General features: G+C 40.7%; 1 protein-coding gene across 1 annotated transcript in view; it reads right to left on the bottom strand.

Moving 5' to 3' along the window:
• Window positions 1-21,125, bottom strand: part of THSD7A (thrombospondin type 1 domain containing 7A) — a 324,043-nt gene that overhangs the window by 71,667 nt on the left and 231,251 nt on the right. Inside the window, exons 10-12 of the mRNA XM_048510570.1 lie at window positions 7,359-7,593; window positions 5,648-5,763; window positions 1,981-2,113 (exon numbers count right to left, since the gene is read on the bottom strand). Coding sequence (XP_048366527.1) covers window positions 1,981-2,113; window positions 5,648-5,763; window positions 7,359-7,593 — 484 coding nt within the window. The remainder of the gene's footprint in view (window positions 1-1,980; window positions 2,114-5,647; window positions 5,764-7,358; window positions 7,594-21,125) is intronic.

Genomic DNA, 21,125 nt, shown 5'->3' with positions numbered 1-21,125 from the left:
TCAAAGTTTATATATGAAATAAGATTTTAGATATGCTTATGCTTTATGTCAGACCAGTAAAGAGATCAGATAGACCTACTAGTCTCCCCCCCATCCCCCCCCCACACACACACAACTGAAACAAATAGAACCTAGAAAATCGGTCTGCTAGTCTTTAAAAAAATATCAAAATCATACTGTCCAAATAGATAAGAAAGTGTTAAATGCATCAGGATAAGCCAACACTACAACTAAGAGACACATCTAAAGGTGTACCTCCTTCACTAGTAATTTGCTCAAGTAATAATCTTAGCTGCAAGTTTTCTTCTGCAAGTACCATGGGAAAAGAACTATTATTGTTCCTTCTGGTATACCTACAGGCACGTAATAAAATTAAGTACTTTACTACTGAAGTGAATTACAGTGTTTGAAACAAGGGAGTAAGCATACTCTAGGAACAATAATGACAAAAAAACCCATTTTCACATGATTTCCCACAATATTTGCCTAGCAATCCTAACCAGGCTTATACCTTTCTAAACCCAATGGCTTGAAGGGACTTAGAAGGGCATCACTCTGCATAGGACTGCATTGTTAAGAGAATTAAGCACGGTAAAGACCAACAAGATTTCTGGGGTAAGAAAGGGGATTGAAATTTTTTTAGCAAAGCTTAAATCAATTAAAATCTGCAAAAGTTAAATTTTGGCAAAAAAATGAACAGAAAGGACATCTGGGGGGATTGATAGATGGAAGTATCTTTTCTGATGTGCATAATACGAAAAATCTCAACCACTTGGGAAATAGGTTTTGACAACTTGACTCAACTGAGCAAGATCTCTTGAAGGTGTCATCCTGCAAATGGGTAAAATCAAGAGCTGCTTGTATTTGGTGGAATGGCTTGCCTCACGTCCTGCAGACTCCAACACTATTATCATTGCATAGAAGGTATAAAACGGGCTGTGCTCTGGAGGGACTACTGTTATAGGAACAGTGTTGTAGTTTTAATGTTTGCAGTTTTAATATAATTTTTATTATATTGAGTTTTGTTGCCATTTTGAAATTTCAGATAGTTCAGCCTGCAATGGCCTTGCTATCGTCTCTGTACATCATACGGAGTGTGTGCATCTCTGTCTCTGCAAATGAAAGGACCACAGATGTATGTGGGTTGCCTAGTACGTCCAATCGTCAAAGGAAGCACTTTGTAGATATTCTTTTTGTCTGCCATCTGTTGTACATCATCATCACTTTTCCATTATTATTCTCTAAATGGTAAGCACACAAGATAACAGCACTCTTGGGTCTACCTACCCTTCTTTCTACTACAGTGGAAATCACAAATAACACCTGTAATCCCTTTCTAAAATGCTCACTGTTTCTTGCCTCCCAAACTGAACACTGTTCCTGGAGTTTGGCCATCAGGATATTATCCCTAGATTAAAAGAATGTCTGACCTATTACCATCATTATTCTATGAATAATGTTACCAGACACAATGAGACCAATTCACCAATGTTTTGCCATGAGGTAATCATGGCATTTGAAAGTAGTCATAGCGTGTTACTGTTTAAACAAGCAGTTTTTGTATTGCTAAATTGAGATGACTAATTGCCTGTGAAACTCAGGCCATATCCCATTATGAAGAGAACAAATTAATGCCAAGGATCAGAGAGCTCCTTCCTTCCTTCCTTCCTTCCTTCCTTCCTTCCTTCCTTCCTTCCTTCCTTCCTTCCTTCCTTCCTTCCTTCCTTCCTTCCTTCCTTCCTTCCTTCCTTCCTTCCTTCCTTCCTTCCTTCCCATGTATATTCTGCCTTATACCAAGCTAAAGGTGGCTTCCCATTCAAGAAGACTAATTCCCCCTTTCCTTTGTCAACTAATATTTATTACAGCAAACAACTATATAAATTGAAAAAATAAATAAATAAATAAATAAATAAATAAATAAATAAATAAATAAATAAATAAAAAACTATTGCTCAAAATCTACAGTCCACTAATCATCACCTGTAAAAATTGCAGACAGGCGGAGGTTCACAATCCCTTTCTTCATACAAAGTATCCGGGCAATCACGGCCTCCATTTGCAGGGAGCTGCAAGCTGACACGATGTCGAGACTGTTTTGTTACTGTAGTAGCCCCTGCAAATGAGTGGAAAAATGTGTTTTACTTTCCAAAATACTAGAAGCTGGCCCTTCAGTAATCATTGGTAGAAAATATATACATTGTATACTTACTGCTTCCAAAACAAGGAGGATTTATTAACCCTTAAATAAAATTGTACAGGAATATAATGCCTGTATATATGTAATATAATGTAAAAATGTAATATATATGTAATATAATGTAATAATGCCCCTTGTCCTACCACCTTTTATGTTGCTTAAAATAGGTACACTTTTTTTTGCTTGTCACTGCTACAATTGGGATCTACTTTTTGCCTATATATTTTATTAAAATTCCACAAATTCCACCTTTTCCAAGATGCATTTGAAATTTTTCTTAGATGGTTAGACTGGTAGAGAGCCCTCAAATTCTTAATGATAACATCAAATGGAATCTAAAACCTTGCAATGCTGTGCTTGTAATGAAGACTGTGCTACATATATTTTGTAATTTAACATAACTATATTTTTTTCTCAGAAAATTTAATCAATCTTCTGTGAGAGTCCAAGTGTGTAGTGGTTACCAAGAATGGACTCTAATCTGGTGACCCAGGTTTATCTCCCCAGTCCTCCACATGAAGCCTCCTGGGTGACCTTGGGTCAGTCACAGTTCTCTCAGAACTCTCCCCAACTACTACACAAGGTGCCTGTTGTGGAGAGAGGAAGGGAATGCAGCCCTAAGCTGCTGTGAGACTCCTCAGGGTAGAAAAAATTGGGTATTAAAATCTACTGCTCTTCTTTTTAAAAAGATCAAAGTTTCCCATAAGCTTGTAATCTAAAAGAGCATGAGGAAAAACAATTGATAGCAAAATATGTTACTTTGGTTAAAGGCAGAAAACAACAGTTAGGGCTTCTCCTGCCAAGTATGGGCAAGTATTAAATAATTAATATTGCTGATTTATAATCATTCTTAAGTTCATTTTGTAGAATTCTCAATCACGAAGATGTGTTTGGCCATTTCTGCTATTTCTACGTGTTCTTGCATGTGCTATTGAGTTTCTACATAAAGACATCACTAATACAAAACAAGAGATGGCGTTATTTTGTTAACGGAGAGTAGCAGAAACCCTTCACAGATGCCTCCAGTGTAACCACACTGTACATTCCTTTGCTTTTGCCATGTTAAAAGAAGCATGCCCAGTTTTTCCTGCCCTCACATTAAACCTCCAAGCTCCACATCAAGCCGATCCAGCTTCCCATGCTCATTAGTTTCTCAAAGAGGTTACAAGTTTAATCTGTCTAATCCTTTATTAGTTAGAGTATACTCTAATCACTAATCAGAAGGGCTGCAAATGTGACTTTATGTGCGTCTCATTTTTACAAGGCAGAGTATTAGCTGTGAACTATAAAGGGTATCTATTCAGTACAGCAACTCCATGCCTTTTGACAATAGGTGGCAATGAGTAATCGCCATATACCACAGGCGGATTAAGACACGTGAACATGGAATTATGTTACCGGCTGCTGCTATGATGGTGCATATTAAGATGAATGCTTTCCACTAAGATATTAAGAAAAAAGGAATAAGGCAAAAATATCTGGGAAATACGAATTCACTCATTTCTTTCCCCGTATTTATAATTACAGCAGAGAAGTAAATCAAATGGCATGTATGATGAGGAACTAGTACAGAAAGAAGCAACACTGGCAGGATACTTAATGTTACATGAATGTCTGTTTTTCAAAATTTCATTCCCTCTTAATTTCCCCCATCCAAGTAAATAGACAAAAGAACAGCCAATACCGTGTCCCAGCATAAGAAAAACAACTCTGCTTGTAAGGGGGTAGCAACTATCTGCATCTCTGGATGATAATTCTAATAAAATTCTCCAAGTACTGTAGCATCACAACTACTGTCTATTTCAAAGCTCTCCCAATGAACTCTACCAATTTAAATGTAAGATAAATGTAAGATATAAATTAACATTGAACTCTTAAGGGGAAATGCATTAAAGGAAGCATTTTAAGCTATTTGTCCCTCTTTGTTAGCATTATAAAGTATGGCATTATAAAAAATAAGGAAATCACTGCTATCTGTTCACTGGATGGATAATATATGACTTCCTATCCACTCAAAGCATTGCAAGGCAACAGGGTTCAACAAACTTAAATTATGATTGCATTTTCTGATGTCATGATAAACCACAATTTATTATACAAACCATGCTTTGTCTTCCCAATAACATTTAATTGGACATAGTTTGTTTCATAAACCCCAGTCAATTTTCTGCTTGCCTCCTTTCCCACTTCTAAGCAAAATCTCCAGCTGCTATTCTAAGCTTCCTTGTGCAAACAGAGCTTGGTTATGTACACAGCTTCTCACTATTAGCAGGTTATAATAAATAGTCAAAAACAGGATGGAGGACTTTTAGACAAGTTAAGCTACCACCTCACTTTTAGCTAAGGATCCCCTTTCTGTCTAGCTGCTTTACTGCATTCACCAAACTTTTTTACTATGAAACATCCACTTTTTTTTACTATTTTGCCACATTCTTTTTTTCAGAAATAAAATAAAATTCTGGGAAGAAACACATGACCATGGCATATGAATGTGGCCAAAAAAAAAAGACAAAAAGTTTTGGAGAAGTTGCTGCCACATTGTTATATGGATTATCAGTGGTTTTGTAAGTATCTGAATTATTTTGAAGTTTTTTTAATGGTCAAGATTATTCTAATAAACGAAGCTTTCATGCATTTTACATTGGTTCCTATACGTTGTTATTACTGAATATTGTTTCATATCTATGCTTTCAGGCTGCATAAACTATACATAAAATTATTTCATGTAACAAAAATAACCATACTGCATGAGGTTTTCTTAAACATATGGGATCTCTCATTCTTCTTAAACATACGGGATCTCTCATTCATATCCTAGAACTTTACATTTGTAAAGAATTTCCCATATTGTTTTTGGTAGTTTTGTAAATGTGTATTTCATAATTAATAAGTGTAGATGTGATATACGAAACTACGTTCTAAACATTAATATTCTTCAGTCTATATACACTACACTCCCTTACTCTGCATACAATGTCAAGATGCAAAATTACTCTCTCTGTTAACCCAGCCCAATAAAGTAGCATGCCTGGCCATTCTGCTTTTCACACTCGGCCAACTAGTAATAATTCATTTCCTCACAACACCAAAAAGGTTCACTTACCTCTTATTAAATGACAGGGGAACAACAGTGGAAAATGTTTAAAAAGAAGCCAAGGTAGCAAATAGTATAAAAGTACTCTCAAATAATGACACTTCATATTAGGGGCTCCAACTTGCCTTAGACCCTCCACTCTGTAGTATATTTAATAACAGTTAATCCAATCCAAATAATGATTATACAATAGTCAGATAGAAATGAACAACAACAATACTGTTTTGACTCAGTGGGAATAAACCAAAGACTATTAAGCATGCTGAAGTCACACTGAAATCTCCAAGCTGAAACCTTGATGGCATGCAGCATTGGTCACAGTATGAACTGACACCAATGAACAATCAAGGTTGTACCTTCTTGACATGATAAAGGGCATGGTGTCCAGTCACTGTAAGGAGTTACAATGCAATCTTTTCTACAGGGAAGCAAGCAAGGTCTAACAGTCTCAGGGCGAAGGCTTTCAGGACACCTAAAACAAGCAACAACACAAAAGACAGCACAAATTAAGTGATAGCCTATGCTGAATGCAGCCATTTAAAAAAAATACTGGCATGCCTACATGATCTAAGAGCTGACATAGAACAACAAAACTTTTAATGTGATCGCTTATTCCACACTGTCCTCCCTACAGATGTTTTGGAGGGGTTTTTTTGTTTAGTTGTTTGCATCCCACAAGAGACTTTGTTCACAAAGAGCTGAATGGTTTACACTGGCTATTATTGCTAGCCTGAAGTGTACCAAGGAATGGTTGTTGTGGGCTTTCCAGGCTGTGTGGCTGGACGTTCCTAGGAACAAGATCTACCAGACCACGGCCACATAGCCCAGAAAGTCCACAACAACCAGTTGAGTCCGGCTGTGAAAGCCTTTGACAATACACTGTACCAAGGAATGTTATTTGCCTATGTGTAGTTTTAACAAGAGTTGCATATAATCTGTCATGTCTGATCAGCAAACTGATCCTTCACCAGTTAGGTAGGACTTCTTGTTGAAGTTCAGTTTCTACATGTAGAAGGATCGGCTGTGTTTTCAGTTCTGTACACAAACTGGGGAGAGGAAGCCATACCTAATTACCTCCTGGGAGTGAGCCAGGAAGTGGTAAACTGCAATTCTGCTATATGGCATTGAAGCATAAAAGAATTCAAACAAAACTGCCACTAGGTAGTGGATTCTTCTTCTTAGTTGCTATCTCTGGTGCAATGTTAAATCCTTGCTTTAGGAGCCTTTCAGTGACTTAAGCAGTCCATGTCAAATTCCACTGATTGTTCATATGCTTGAACTTAGCTACTGTGTTTCAAACCAGGCTATTGATTTTCTCCTCTGCAACCTTATTCAAGGTTAAATTAAACCGAAGTAATATAAGATGAAGTCTGTTACTTTGAAAGTAAGGCCAATAATATTGATTTTGTTATATCACAGTAATCCTTTTCTATTAAGGGGAGTTTAAAACATAGTTCTCATTCAGACTTTCATGTACATCTGCTCTTTAAAAGCTTATTAAGTGACATTAACATGATGGTTCAAAGACCAACCAACATCTATCTTCGCTTCATGTGGTACCTGTCTTATTATCAGAATGATGACTGCTTAGTATTGTATTCTTGTTAGCTATTTACATTAGTCAAAAAGGCAAAACAATCAATGTCATTTTAATTCCTGGAAATTTGGAAAAGGAACCCTGTGGCACAGAATGGTAAGCGACAGTAATGTGGTCAAAGTTATTCTTACAACCTCAATTCAATCCCGACAAAATCAATTTCAGGTATCCAGTTCAAGGCTGACTCAGTCTTCCATCCTTCTGAGGTTGGTAAAACGAGTACCAAGTTTGCAGGGATAAAGTGTAGGTGATTGGGTTAAAAATAGCTGCGATGCAATATCAGCCCACGGGGCCAGTAATGACCCAGCGTTTGCACAAGGAACTGACCACCTTTACCTTTTCACACTTGGAAAAGCAACGTTTTTCTATCAGTACAGCTGTGCTCTAATGGTGTTTTGTGAAGACAAAAAGGAAAATGCAAATACTTACAGAGTTTTGGACAACAATGTTTTTGATACCATTATACGTACTTTTTGGGTCCTACTTGTCCCACGTTGACTCTCACGCAGATGACTTTCCTTGTCTGCATCCCAACGGCACAGGTGGCTTCCCCATTCCAGTTAGTTGAAGAATTGAATGCTGACACAGAGACATCCTCTATGCATTGACCCCAAGGTCCTGTCTGCCAGTGATACACTGTGCAGGGATGTTCATTGCAGTTACGTGTTTCCTGCAGAATGCTGATGTTTGGGCACTGACGTCCTCCTAGAAGAAATAATTGTATAAATATGCACTAGGAGAGGAAAATATATTGTATACAATTATAATTATTGTAACTAAACAATCAAAGCTCCTTGTTTACTCCCACGATGTGAAATTTCATTCAAAACAACTAGTGAACTAAAATATATAGAGGACCAAGGCTTAGTTCTTTCTAAGTATCACTTCAAACAGCAGGTGGACACTCACATGAACTGCACATTTTTCTATACAAAAACAGTGCTTCCATACAGAAAACTAGATGTCTTCTTCTGGACATGCTAATTTTGTCCGTGCAGGGATTATTTTAATAGAGGTGAATTCAGTCACATGAACTCCCTCCTACATCCTGACATGAGGCAGACTAGACATTTTTTTGTATGGACTTATTACAAAAAAAATTGAAATATTTTACTGTTTTTCAACAACTTCGGCTCCACCATCAATCTAATTATGAACTACTCTAAAAAAAATAAAATTCCTGGACATATATATGAGGGACACAAAAGTACTACATTATACTGGAAACCAACAGATTGGCAAACATATCTACATGCCTCCAGCTACTACCAAAGGCATATCAAACAGTTTATTGTTTACAGCCCAGCTCCATGCTACAGTCACATCTGCTCAAACTCCTCAGAGAAACTCACTTAAAGGATGTATAGCAATCACAGGGCCAAGATTTACTTGGGCCCCTGTTTGCAGGACTGCAGAGTCAGGGGAGGAGGAAGATGTTTTCACTACAAGAGACCATGTGGCACAACTTGGGCCAGAGGGCTTTGGCTCAGCCCTGGTCACCCAATCTACTTCCGGGTCGAACAATTTTCTTCTGGCAGCATGGAGCCCTGTCCAATATTGCCATAGGCTGTCTTTTGGTCCAGCTAACCAACCAGAGCTTGCCTTGAGAGGACCCAGGAAAAGAGTTTGGGTCCTTGGAAGGCCCCCTCCAACCCTATTTAAGAAGTTGCTGTCCTGGGACTGGCCTATTTAGCCTCACGGTTTCTCACCCAGTCCTCCCTCTATTCAGCATTTCATTAATGTTGTACATTGGGTAATTGTTTTCTTGAAACTCTTTTGTCACAACTTGATTGGCTATAGTAGCATGGAGCTAGATTTTTTGGAAGGTAAAGCAACCTATGTGTCCCTTTTCCTCATCTCAGTGATCCTCTTAAGGAATCTGGGATGAGTGCTTGGGGATATGCCCAGCTAAGGGGCTGTCTGGGGTGCTCTCACCCTAAGTGGCAAGGGAAACCGCAGAATGGCTGGAGCTCATGTGGAGTCCCCTAAGTTGCCAACCCAGATGTCCTCCTCCCTGGCCCAGCTGGCAGGCTGGCACAGAGCGGAGAGTGAAATCAGCTAACAAGGTGGTCACTCGATAACAGAATCCATGGCCCATGCTGTGCCAAGGCTCTGACACCTGCTGTAACCTATTTAGCCTCATGTAACCTATTTAGCCTCATTTAGCCTCATGGTGACAAGGTGGTCACTCGATAACAGAATCCATGGCCCATGCTGTGCCAAGGCTCTGACAGCTGCTGTAACCAATAAAGTTGGGGCCAATTTTATTCCAACAAAAGTGTCTTTCTAGTTATTCTGGTTGTGTGGGTTTTGGGTTGCCTCCCTCTCTCCTCCCCCCCACCCTTTAGCACTGGGACCACAAGCATTTTTGCAACTACAGTATCCTGCTGATGTGGTAAGAAAGATGACTGGAAATGCCAGAATGATACCCAGGCACAGCTTGCTACAAGACAACCCCAAAGAAAATGACAATAGAACACCTCTAGTGATCACAACTTCCCTCACGAAGACACTGGGAGGACAACCTTTTCTTGCTTACAGCCTGTTAACCAAAAACAACTTCTCACCCACAATGATAAGTTACTTAACAGTAGCATGAACTCTGGTACCACGGTGTGCAAAAAAACCCAAGGTGTCAACTTTGCTCTCATATAAATTCTAGCGATCACCATCACTGCCCCAACGACATCAGCCATACTATCTCAGGTTCAAAGTCCTGCTCATCTTCTAACATGATTTATGGCATCACATGTCAGCAATGATCTTGATCATCTATGGTTATGAACACATCTTGCACTGAGATCGGATAGCAAATCAATTATGGGTAGAGGTTTTTAAAATCTGTCTGACACTGAAGAGTGTTCTGAATACAATTGCTCCTCCCACATCGCTGGGGTTAGGGGCACCAGTGAAGAAAACCATGTAAAATTGTGAGTGGCAAGGCTGCAGGTTTTTCAGGCAGCTTATGTACAGGGGTCGCTGTTCGGCTTCTCTGGGAGGCTTCTATTCATCTGATTTGGAGGAGGTGGACGGCGGCATTGGTGGCCCTTTGATGTCAGTGAATGTGGGGGCTTTTCATCAGCAGCCCCCCTTTTGCACTGGGGCCCTCTTTGGGGATTTTGAGGAATTCATTGGGGGTGCTCGTGTTGGGGGTGAAGCCCAGCGGTGACCCTCGGTTAGTCAAAACTGCAATGTGGAAAGTTGCGGTTTGGGAGGAACAACTGTAATCAAATAATTTTGAATAGTTATTTTTATTCAGAAACAGCTTTTTAAATTTTAAAAATCTTCCTCCAATGTTTCTCTATTGAACGAACTCTTTCTCAACCAAACCAACAATGCAATTCTAAAGAGAGTTACTTCAGTCTATCATTCTTAAAAGTGAGTCACTGGATCCAAATCCTTATTTAGCCAATTGATAGAAAGATGGACAAGGGAGGCTCATACCTGCACTTCCATGTATCTCACTGGGGGAACCAGGACTAGTCACATCTCTCAGGGTTTAGCCCTAGCAAACTAGGCTGTTGTGAAAATGAAATGGACCAGGTAAAAAACCATACACATGCCAACAAGAGTTCCACTGAGGAAGGGTGGGATAAAAATGTAATAAATAAAGAAATGTTTAACTGAGTCTACTTTTCTAAATGTTACATGCATCAATCAGCCAAATGTTTACAGATATGACCCCAAGTTTAAACCACACATGGGAGCAGATGTATGATAGAATGCTGCTGTAACATCTTGACCCCTTAAGACAGTTGAGATATCTAGCTTGCATAGTGGAAGGTATTAATCTGACAGTTTAATCAAGAACTGTAGCAGCTGAGTTCCATTGCTGACCACTGCTACCACTTTACATAAAACTGAAGCTGTAGAAACAATCTGGTTCATTTATTTATTCATTACATTTTTATCCCACCATTCCTCCAGTTGGCCTAGAGTGACAAAAAGGATTTTGTTCCTTCCATTTCATCCGCAGAACAATCCTGTGATCTTAATTGGGCTGAAGACAGTGAGTGGCCCGAGGGAACCCAGGGAGTTTCATGGTGTGTGTGGATCTGAATCTGGATTTGAAACAAAAGCCTGGATCCTAGGCACAAGTTGTTTGCACTGGATAGTCTTTGCCATGAATAGCACTTCCTCCTCCATTTGTACAAAGTCAATTGTTTTCCATGGGCCCTTGTACAAACTGATGTTTTAGAGAAAGAAGACGTGTACACCACAGCAGAGATTATCTAGCACGCACAGAACAATCATAAAATACAAGCCACAAATGTGCTGATCTCAGGAGCATTTACTCCTAAGTAATTTAGAACTGCAGAAAAGGTACAAGCACCTCATGGAGTGACATCACAACAAAACATTTACTAGGCAGACTATGTTTACAGGGTGGTTTAGCATTGTCTTCCACAGTCATCTGCCCTTTACCCCCAGCAAGATGGGTACTCATTTTACCAAGTTAGGAAGAATGGAAGGCTGAGTCAACCTTGAGCTGGCTACCTGGAACTGACTTCTGTTGGGATCAAACTCATGTCAGAAACAGAGCTTTGACTGCAGTACTGCAGCTTACCACTCTATATGGAGCTTTATAGAACTGCAGACAGGAATATAAATAGAGTATCAAAAAGACTCTAAAAGCAAAATCAAGAGAAATAAATTCCTTTTACTCAACAATCCCAGAGGATATCATAGTTTTCTTTCTTTCACATATAAAGGATCTTGGACAGTTAACTTTTGTATTCAATTAATTAAAATTAATCAATTTTAACACCCATTAGCAGCTGAAAGAGGTTGCCTATATAACAGCACAGAATATTAATTGGTAACACGTTGTTAATCTGCTATCAAAGCATTAATTGATTCATTAGAATGGTTAATCAGCTAAATGCTTTCAAGCCTAAAATTAGTATGGTGATAAAGCTACAGAAAAGCTTTCTTTGTAAGTATATGATCCAGGCAGGCTTGGAAAAGACAACAGGAAGAAACATGAACTGGTCATGCAGCTGAAACTAGCAAACTGGAATTTGAAATGCAAATTATGTACCATATGAAATCAGACATAAAGGACACATGCCTCTTCTATTTCTGAACTGCAGTGCATCCAAAACTTTTTGTAATAAAAACAGCTAGCCTCAGAAACAATGGTGTCAAATGAAAGAATCAGTTGATCAACTCAATAGGATATAGGACCTAACTACACATAATATTTTACATATTCTCCACAGGGTCTTTTAGTCAGACATTTGCTGCAAGATTTCCATAGGGTATCACTTCTAAAACACGTGCAGCTCTCATTCAGATAGAAACCAGGGGACCCAAGGGGAAGGGTGTTCTGTCTCTCTGCCCCACCCCCATTCTGTTTTTCCAATGCAAAATGGTCCTTGGGCACTATTTGTCTCACTGGAAGCTTCTCATCAGTACACATGAAGGGCAGATGAGGGCACTGCATGTCAGTAGAAACTGCTTCTCCCTGTGTGCCTCAGACCTTATCTGAATCAAGGCCCCACAGTCTTGAGAACTGAGTTCTCCCTGGAGAATTTCCAGCTAATGTCTCACTAAAAGTCCCCAAGAACAAGAATAAAATAAAATATCTATACTCTGTTTCACATACGGATGTTAATAGATTGTTCATTCCACTACCACAGAACAAAGCATGCTGGACCTTCTTTGTTGTAGAATTCTCAGCCTGTGTCCTAGTGCCTCCCTGTCCCCCCCCCCATCCATTTGAAAGTCTGAAAGTAAAAATATGTTTTTGCATAAATGCTCTTGTGTTATGTTCAAAGTATTATGTTCAATAATGCACAAAATAATGGTCTTGAGAAAGGAAGTATGTGAAAATGAATTATAATTATCATATTCGTTCAGGACTGTATTCCAATGTGGAAACATACAATTTTCTCAACGGCTGAACCTCAACCAGTGGTGTAGAGCAAGGGGGTGAGGGTGGGGGTGACGCGCAGGGCACGCGCCAGTGCTAGGACATGGCGGGGTTAGGGTTCCCCCTCGCTCCGACCATGACCTCAATTGACTGAATTATCACCTTTATGTGTACAATTTTGCATTGGAAAAACAGTTCATTAAATCTGATCCCTGAAACCCAAGAGTTCATTAAGATTTTAACACAGAAACAGAAGATTATAATGATATTGGTATTAACTAGGTACTAATTAGATTAAATAATTCAGAGCAAGGAGCACTCAAACCCTTAGATGTAAAAATAAATAGACAAATAAATCAATAAAAGCCTGAGGGCCAAACACCGTAGGGGCTGCCCAGCTTTCTCTCCCTTTTCTTGGCTCCACTGCAGATTTTCCCCTTTGGCAACTCACTCCAACTTGCTTTTGACAGGGGAGGAAGCAGCACAGGACCATGCAGCTCTCTGGGCTCCGGTGTTGGTCGCAGTTGCTCCAAGGAGTTTGCAAGCACAATGTACTTTAAGCCACTCCCTTCCACCTCCCACCCCCTATGTAGATTGCAACTGATGTTGCCTGAAAGCAGGGAGGGCAAAGGTACAGCATCTTCTTGGCATGCAGAAGATACATGTTCAATCCTCAACACCTCCAGGTCCTAACTGATGTGGAAACAATCTGCCTGAGACCCTGGAGAGATGAGTTGACAGTACTGACTGTGATGGACCCGTGATGATTCAGTCTAAGGCAGCTTTATGTGTCCAATCAAATATTCTGCAGATGAGCATGCAAAAAGATCCTGCCATACAGCTGTGTTCCCACAATCTGTTGAATATGCCATGAATCTCAATGGACACTTGAACAGAAGAATGCATCCCTGATTTTCTTCTAGAATCTTGCAGAGGGAGATCAGCTTGTTAGAAGAAAGCAAGAAGGTCAAATAAGGGAGAAATGAGGGTGTCAAGAAGAACCATTTATTAAGGAGCATTTACTTGTTCTGATTGTATATGCAGGATTATCATTTTGTATTTTGTTCCCCCACTCTTCAAAAATGCAAATCCAGCCCTGCTCTCACATGAGCAGTTTGTAATAAAAGGCATTCCAGTAACATGGATGCAATACTGGTCAGTTGGAATTGACTATGAAAATCCTAATTTAACAAGGTTAACAGTGCAATCCTAAACCAAGTTATAACCTTTTATCGCTCCTGTAGTTAATAAAATAAAATAAAATAAAAACCATGAACAAAAATCCATGGAAGAAAATTAAAAACCATTTAACACATTAGTTATGTGTTATGAATATATAATTAATGAATATATAATTAAACAATACATGGCAGCACTCTCTTGCATAATCCCACTGCATGCAAATCCTGATAACTTCAGAAAGGTTTTTCCATAAAATAGGAGCAGCAATTGAAAATCTATTCAATCTAGGGCCCTTTCTGCACACGCGCAGAAACGAGCCTCCACCAGCATAATTTATGCCAGTGAAGGCTCGGGGACCGATCGCACGCTAGCATGCAAGCGGCCCACACTCCCCCCCCCAGCTGGAGCGGCCCCCACTTCCCCCCAGCCCCCTCCACTGACCTTTTTGTCCAGCGTCGCTCTGGAGGGCTGCAGAGACATGCCCACGCTGCCCTCCGACCTCCAGGGGTCGTAGGGCAGCATGGGCGGGTCTCTGAAGCCCTCCAGAGTGATGCTGGACATGAAGATCGGTGGAGGTGATGGGGAAAGTGGTGTCTTCCCAGCTGTGTGGTTCACACCACGCTGATGGGAAGACGGCGCTTTGCAACAACCTCGCTCAACGAGCGAGGTCTAAAGCAGCACCTTCACGCCGCTCCCAGGCGGCCAGGACAGTACTGCTGCGATGCAGCAGCGGTTCCTGTGCGAACAGCAGGCCAGGGACGGCGATTTTGCCGCTGTATTTTGCCCATGCAGAAAGGGCCTAAGAGTGAGCTTTCTAGCTACTCTAGAGGAGGGAATAATCAATAGGTATTGGTTAAAGGAACAGAGCTGTCACCTGGCTTGAACTCAGAGAGGTGGTGCCACCATGACGTGGGTCCCAAGGTCAAGAAGGGCTTTAAAGATAACCAGCTCCTTGAATTAAACTAAGAAATTAACTAGCAACTACTCCAGATATTTCAAAACAGGTGTAATACATGTCAGGTAACTAAACCCAGTTAGTGAGCAGGCTGCTGTATTCTAAACTAGTTGAATGTTTCCAAATTGTCTTCAAGGGGATACCATTAGCAGTCCTTCTTTTGCCCCTTTAACAGTCACCAGATTCCCTCCCATTTCTTCAAGGAAAATAACAACAAGAAATACAAGGACAGTTTTAATTCAAGCCCTGAGCCCTATAACCAGAATTTGTTCTGAATGTATGCTTAGTGTACTTGTGCTACACTTAGCTTTGATATGCCCTGCAAGGAGACCAATACAGTACTGTATGGGCACCTGTATGCTTCTTCTGATGGAAAACAGAAACGGGGAAAGATTGCCTTTCCTAGAAAGTTATATTTAATATGGTCAATAATATAACAAAGGGGGGGGGACCAAACTAATTATGTTTAATGGGTGACCAAATGTGAGAACATATCATACTATTTTCCACCACCACCACCACTTCAAGTAACACAAAACACAACTGACTCATAGTTACCCAATAGGGTTTACAAAGCAGGAGATGTTCAGGTGTAGTTTCCATTCCCTGCCTCTACATAGCAACCTGGACTTCCCTGGTGCTGTCCATCCAAATACAAAGCAAGGCTGACCCCTCTTGGCTTCTGAAATCTGATTGGCTTGGACATGTTTGATATCAGCAGAGTTCAGAAGTTTTATGTAGTTTGCTGTCTTTTGAGATTTTCATACAATGATTATTGTCGTTGCCTGAGAGAAAGTATCTCAAAAGTGACACTTGCAAGGAGGTCAGATGGTCACAGCAGGCATTTTCATAAATTATGTAAGGTATTCCATAAGCCCAGAAAAAAAATGAAAGTACACTGTTGTATCAGCAAATGATTCTATTGTGATAATTTTCACAAAACTATCCATAAGCTTTTGGCCATCAGGCAGGATGACCTCAGTTATAAAATGCACCCTGACTAACACTATACACTGTCACAATTACATGAACTTCTAAGTCAATAGCTTTCAGCCATCCAAAACATTTTTAGGTTCAGATAGATATGAGAAATGTGTGTTTCTATCCAAACCAGTCTCTATTGCAGCATGGTTGTGCTAAAACCAAAATTCAGTTATCCCTTGGGCTTTTCCCATTCTCAAACTGACATCCAATGACGGCACGAATTTAAATTTGGCTTCATTGGTCTCTTAGAGGCTATTGCTGCATTCCAATATTGCTGGAACAGCACAATTTTGGACACTTCAAAGACTCTAAAATGGGTCAACAAAGGCATGCAATTCTTTTTCTGGCTGTAATTATAAGAGAAAGGTTTTTAATGCTTTAATTTTACTTCTTTGTAAGCTTCTGAATGTCTCTCAAGTCCCTAAATTCATGAAAAATTAAACAGCACCAAGCACAGAACATTTCTGAGAGACATTTGTGCTTCATAAATCACCAAGCTATGGAACCTATGCCTGCCATAGCCTCCCCCTTTCTGAAAGAAGAGTTCTTTTGAAATTTATATCCTGCCATATGCCAAGGGCTTGGATTCAGAAGGGTAACAGAAGGTTTCGATTTTACAAGGGGACAGTGTCCTCAATACAATAGTTAAATGGACACAGGGGGAGCATAAAAAGAAAGTAACAAGGGGAAAACAAAATTTTAAATGGTGATGATAAACAAAAATACATACATAAAGAACAAATATTTCTTCTGAAAATGGGTGGGGAAAGGTGGCAGGAAGGGTATCTCCTGGCTGATCCAGCAGTGTCTCTTTTTCCAGTATGTAATACTTTGAACTGAAAGTCAACTTCTTAATCACCCATTCCTTGCCTCCTACCTATGGCCTTTTCCACATGAGTTATTTACAACAAATCTTGCCACCAAATGTTATAACTTTTTTTGTTTGAATTCCACATTTTTTCCCTTTGTTTGGTTCTAGAAATATTTTCCCTGCATTTTTCCTTCATGATTTCCCCAAGTATTTTTATTGTGAGTTTTTTTCAATTAGTTTTCAAGCCAGCTTCCCTTGATCATGCAACCATGTTGAAATTATCTTTATTTCTCCACCCCACCAAACACCTCGCCCTTATCCATGCCCCATGTCATCGCCCAACCTCCCCTTCACCCTTTTTCTCCTCTTCCTTGTCTTTCATTTAAGAAAGGATTTTAAAAAAATTCTCTGTCATATCAAACTAGCTATGTAACATTCAAGCACAGATTCACAAAAGCAGGGGTCATTAGATCAGCTTTGTCAATTTCATACAGCACTCATAATGTTAATCTTTATGCAGAGGCATATGGAGCCCAGATTGCGCCGGAGGCAAAACCTTCTCTGGCACCACAAGTGCTGGGAAGAGAAGCCGGCAAGGAAGGAAAGTGGCTGCAGCTGAAGCTCCAGCAGTGCCCGTGCTGTTTCCCTTCCCTCTGAGCAGCCCGCTCGGAGCTGCCCAGGCAGATATGTCACTGTCTTTAGGTATAGATACACAGAAGCAAGGGTGATTGGATCAACTTTGTCAATTTCACATAGACTTGTTAAGTTAATGCTTAGGCACAGATACACAGAAGCAGGGGCAATTGGCTCAACTTTGTCAACTTACATCAAACTAGTGATGTAAGTAAGGCAAAGATAAACTGTGTCTGCAGTTAGAGTGATATTGACAAAGGATTATTGCAGTAACAACTGTGCATTACTGCAGCTCTAATTTGGCCAAAAAAAATGCATTTTGGGGTGGGTGGGGACGTGTTTCTATTCCTTCAGGTATGGCACCTGCTCCAGTAGTGTTTTGTTTTGTTTTTGCTTCCATTCTGTGTGGGTAGTTCTGAATGGTGGAAATGGAGGTAGAGACATTTTTTAAATTGCTGCTCCAGTGTAACCTGCAGTAATGCCAGAGTGCCTGTGCAAAAGAAAAAAAAGAGGGGAGGGTTTTTCTGCATCACAGATGATATCCTTTAGGAATAATACCTTTTCAGCTATAGCACGAGGAATAAATGCAATTAAAGAGACAAGGAAGGAAATGACAGGGGGAATGGAAGTATACAGAATGATTTCATAGAAAATGTTTTTAAGACACAAGGTTTGATCACTTGGAAAAGCTGTGGTAAACTGTGCATGCAGAAAAAAACCTTAGCCTCACCTTCCTGGTTAGTCCAATTGATACCTGAGTTTTCCTTAACCTAACTGTACCCTGTGTTCACCTATTATGTCTACTTTGTCCTATCATCCATATCTTGCCCATCTCATGCTGTAATCCCTCTCAGTTCAGAACATGTGTCATATTTGTTCAGCAGAGTGCTGTAGACTAGCAAACTATCAATATAGTACAGCTCCATCTATGGATATTTAAATCTGTGGATCAGGGTAATGTTGAGAGAAGGGCGATTTTTCTCCCTCAGGTTTATTGAAAACCCCCAAACCATAACATGATGATGGTTGAACCCCTGCTCCCCCCCAAAAAAGTAGTTGCCTTGGAACCAGTGCTGTGAACAGAGAGGGTGCAGAGTTGAAAGCCTCATCTGTTAATTCCCCCCCCAAAAAAACCTCCCACCCACTGTCCACTGCTGCTTCAGGGTGAAAGCAAGGAGGAATGGAAATCCCTATTGCATGCACCCATCTCTGTATCTCTCCTCTGCTGCCACCACCATAATGTTAACCAAATGGTTCTACTTGAAAGTAGAACATGGGGGGGGGGGGAATGTGGCTGGGCTGTGAGTAAGCTAGAGACTGAGCCTGAGGCTGAACCACTGATACTGCCACAGGCCTTTAAATGGTAGCAGCTACTTGAAGGTAAGTCCACCAGCTGCACTGCTCAAGGGCAAGAGAAATTCTGTCAGTAAAAGCACTCATGCATCCCAAATCTCCTAATTAGTTGTAACCACAGTATCAGCAAGAGAGGCAAACTTCAAAACGCATATTCAGCATGAGTAACCAATGTTCAGTGGGACGGGGCAGCAGCCCAAGAGAAGCTGCAGTGGAATGAGAGAGAGAGAGAGAGAGAAAGACTGTGCCTGCAAAGTGAGTAGAGAAGGTAAAGGAGAAGAACAGAAACTGAGACTGTGCCAAGAGAGGAAGTGTGGGGGTGAGGGAAGGAGGGAGTCACACTGACTGTAACAACAAAAGAGAAGGGGTGGAGGAAGAAGGGAAAAGCGAAGTTGGCTGAGGTCACATTTCCCCTCCCTTGCAAGTTCCTGCAAGTCCCTGCTTGTTCTAAAAATAAGTTAACTAGGGCAATACAAATCCCTCCACTGTAAACATTATATGGATGCTCACTGCCAGGGAAACAGTGGAGCAGAAATGTTTCTGCTCTCCAAGAAAATTGATCTCATTAAGAAACTTTGGAGTTAATCTCACTGGTTTGGAGTGTTCAGCCCAATCATCCTCCATGAAATAAGCGTGGCTCAAATAGCATAAAACCGTGTAATGCACAGAGCTCAGTGCCAACCCCTGGCATTCTCAAAGGAATCTCGGGTATAACGGCCAGGAAAGATCTCTGCTGGACACCTTGAAAATCCACTGCTGATCGTCACAGAAAGTACTAGGTTAGATGACGTTGACAGTCAGCCTCAGTGTAGAATATTTTAGCACTTTTGTATATTTTTATCTTAAAATTAGATGTTAATGAAATTAGGTGTTACAGGTGTTATAGAATAAGTGTTCCCATTTACAAGTCACTTAATTAATAATGTAAAAGTGTCTAATTCTTGTCCCCTACAAGCTGAATTTACTGGGGGGGGCGGGGAGGCGGGTTTCTTTGTTACAGAGGAGTGTGAGTCAAGTATGCACTAATTCCTTTAAAATACATGCCATTCTGAGGCTCTAACCAGATAGGACATTGTGCATGTGTATATTTATAGGTTACTTGCATTTTGATGGGCAGGAGGGAAAACCAGTCACTCAGCTGTTTCGTCCCTAAGCCTATGGGAATATTGCTCCAGCATCCAATCATCTTTCAGCACAGGAAAGAAATTTAAAGGGAATAACAGCAGTGGTATTGGTTCAGATCTGCCTCAGGAGAGTGCAGTGATAGTTTTAAGTCGGCCACAGTTAACAGAGCAGTTTCAAGGGTGGCCTTCCCATTAAGATAGCAGAGCGGTTTTACTCTACCTCCAGCAGAGGACAGAGCAGTGACGTAGGTATAGATTTTTATGGGGTGGGTTCAGGGGGCGGGGCCACGCCCCCACCCATTCTGGGGGAATGGCCACACCTCCCCAAGCTCTGCCCCTGGCCTCAGTGCTTATAAAAGCAGCTCTCCGAGGCCAAGGATGGCAGACTCTTCTTCTCCGCTCGCCCCCCACCACCAGCTGGGCTCCCAGCTGGCAGTCCCTTCTGCCCTTCCCTCTAGGCAGAGGCGTAGCTAGATAAAATGGAGCCCTGTGCAAAATCTGAGCTTTGTGACCCCCCCCCCCCCGCTGTGATGCTGCAATCCACCCCCAAATAGAATCACTTTCAATTGTGTTTAAATTATGGACACCAGATTCTCCTTTTAAATCCACCTTAAAGGGAGAATCTGGGGTCCCAGTTAAAACCACATTGAAAATGATGCTGTTTTGGAGTGGATTATCCCCCACCCTGAAACAGCATAACTTTCAATTAAGCTGGGAACCTCTCGTTCTCCCTTTAAATCCATACTGAAGGGGATTTGGAGAATCTGGGGCAATTTGGAGGGTGCCTGCTGTCAGGGATGCAATTGTTAAGCTAGCAGCACCAAACTTTCAGGGTATCTTTAGGAGACTCTCCTGATGATACCACCCAGGTTTGGTGAAGTTTTGTTCAGGGGTCCAAAGTTATGGACTCTCAAAGGTGTAGCCCCCATCTCTTATTAGCTCCCATTGGAAACGATGGGGGCACCCCCTTTGGGAGTCCATAACTTTGGACCCCCTTCTAGAAACTATCCCATCTATAAACCTGCCTTCCCTCATTAGATTTGCTTTCTTATTGTACTATTGTAAGAAATAGCAACCTTCTCTTAATCAGCTTCATTCTTTTCTACTTGCTATAATGTTTAATGTTTATTATTTTAATGCAGACAATCATAGCAGGTATCACAGCAGGATAAGGCAGGAAAGGCAGGAAATGCTACACAATGTTAATGATCAACATATGCTGGGAAGACAAACTGCACTGCTCTACACTCACTCTAATGTCAATCAATAAAATTTACTTGAAACAATTTTAACTGTTGTTAAAGTGAAAACTGTTTTTCA

The sequence above is a fragment of the Sphaerodactylus townsendi genome, linkage group LG11 (genome assembly GCF_021028975.2).
Source record: "Sphaerodactylus townsendi isolate TG3544 linkage group LG11, MPM_Stown_v2.3, whole genome shotgun sequence".
NCBI classification, from domain to species: Eukaryota; Metazoa; Chordata; class Lepidosauria; order Squamata; family Sphaerodactylidae; genus Sphaerodactylus; species Sphaerodactylus townsendi.
This window is presented reverse-complemented; position numbering and strand designations above follow the sequence as displayed.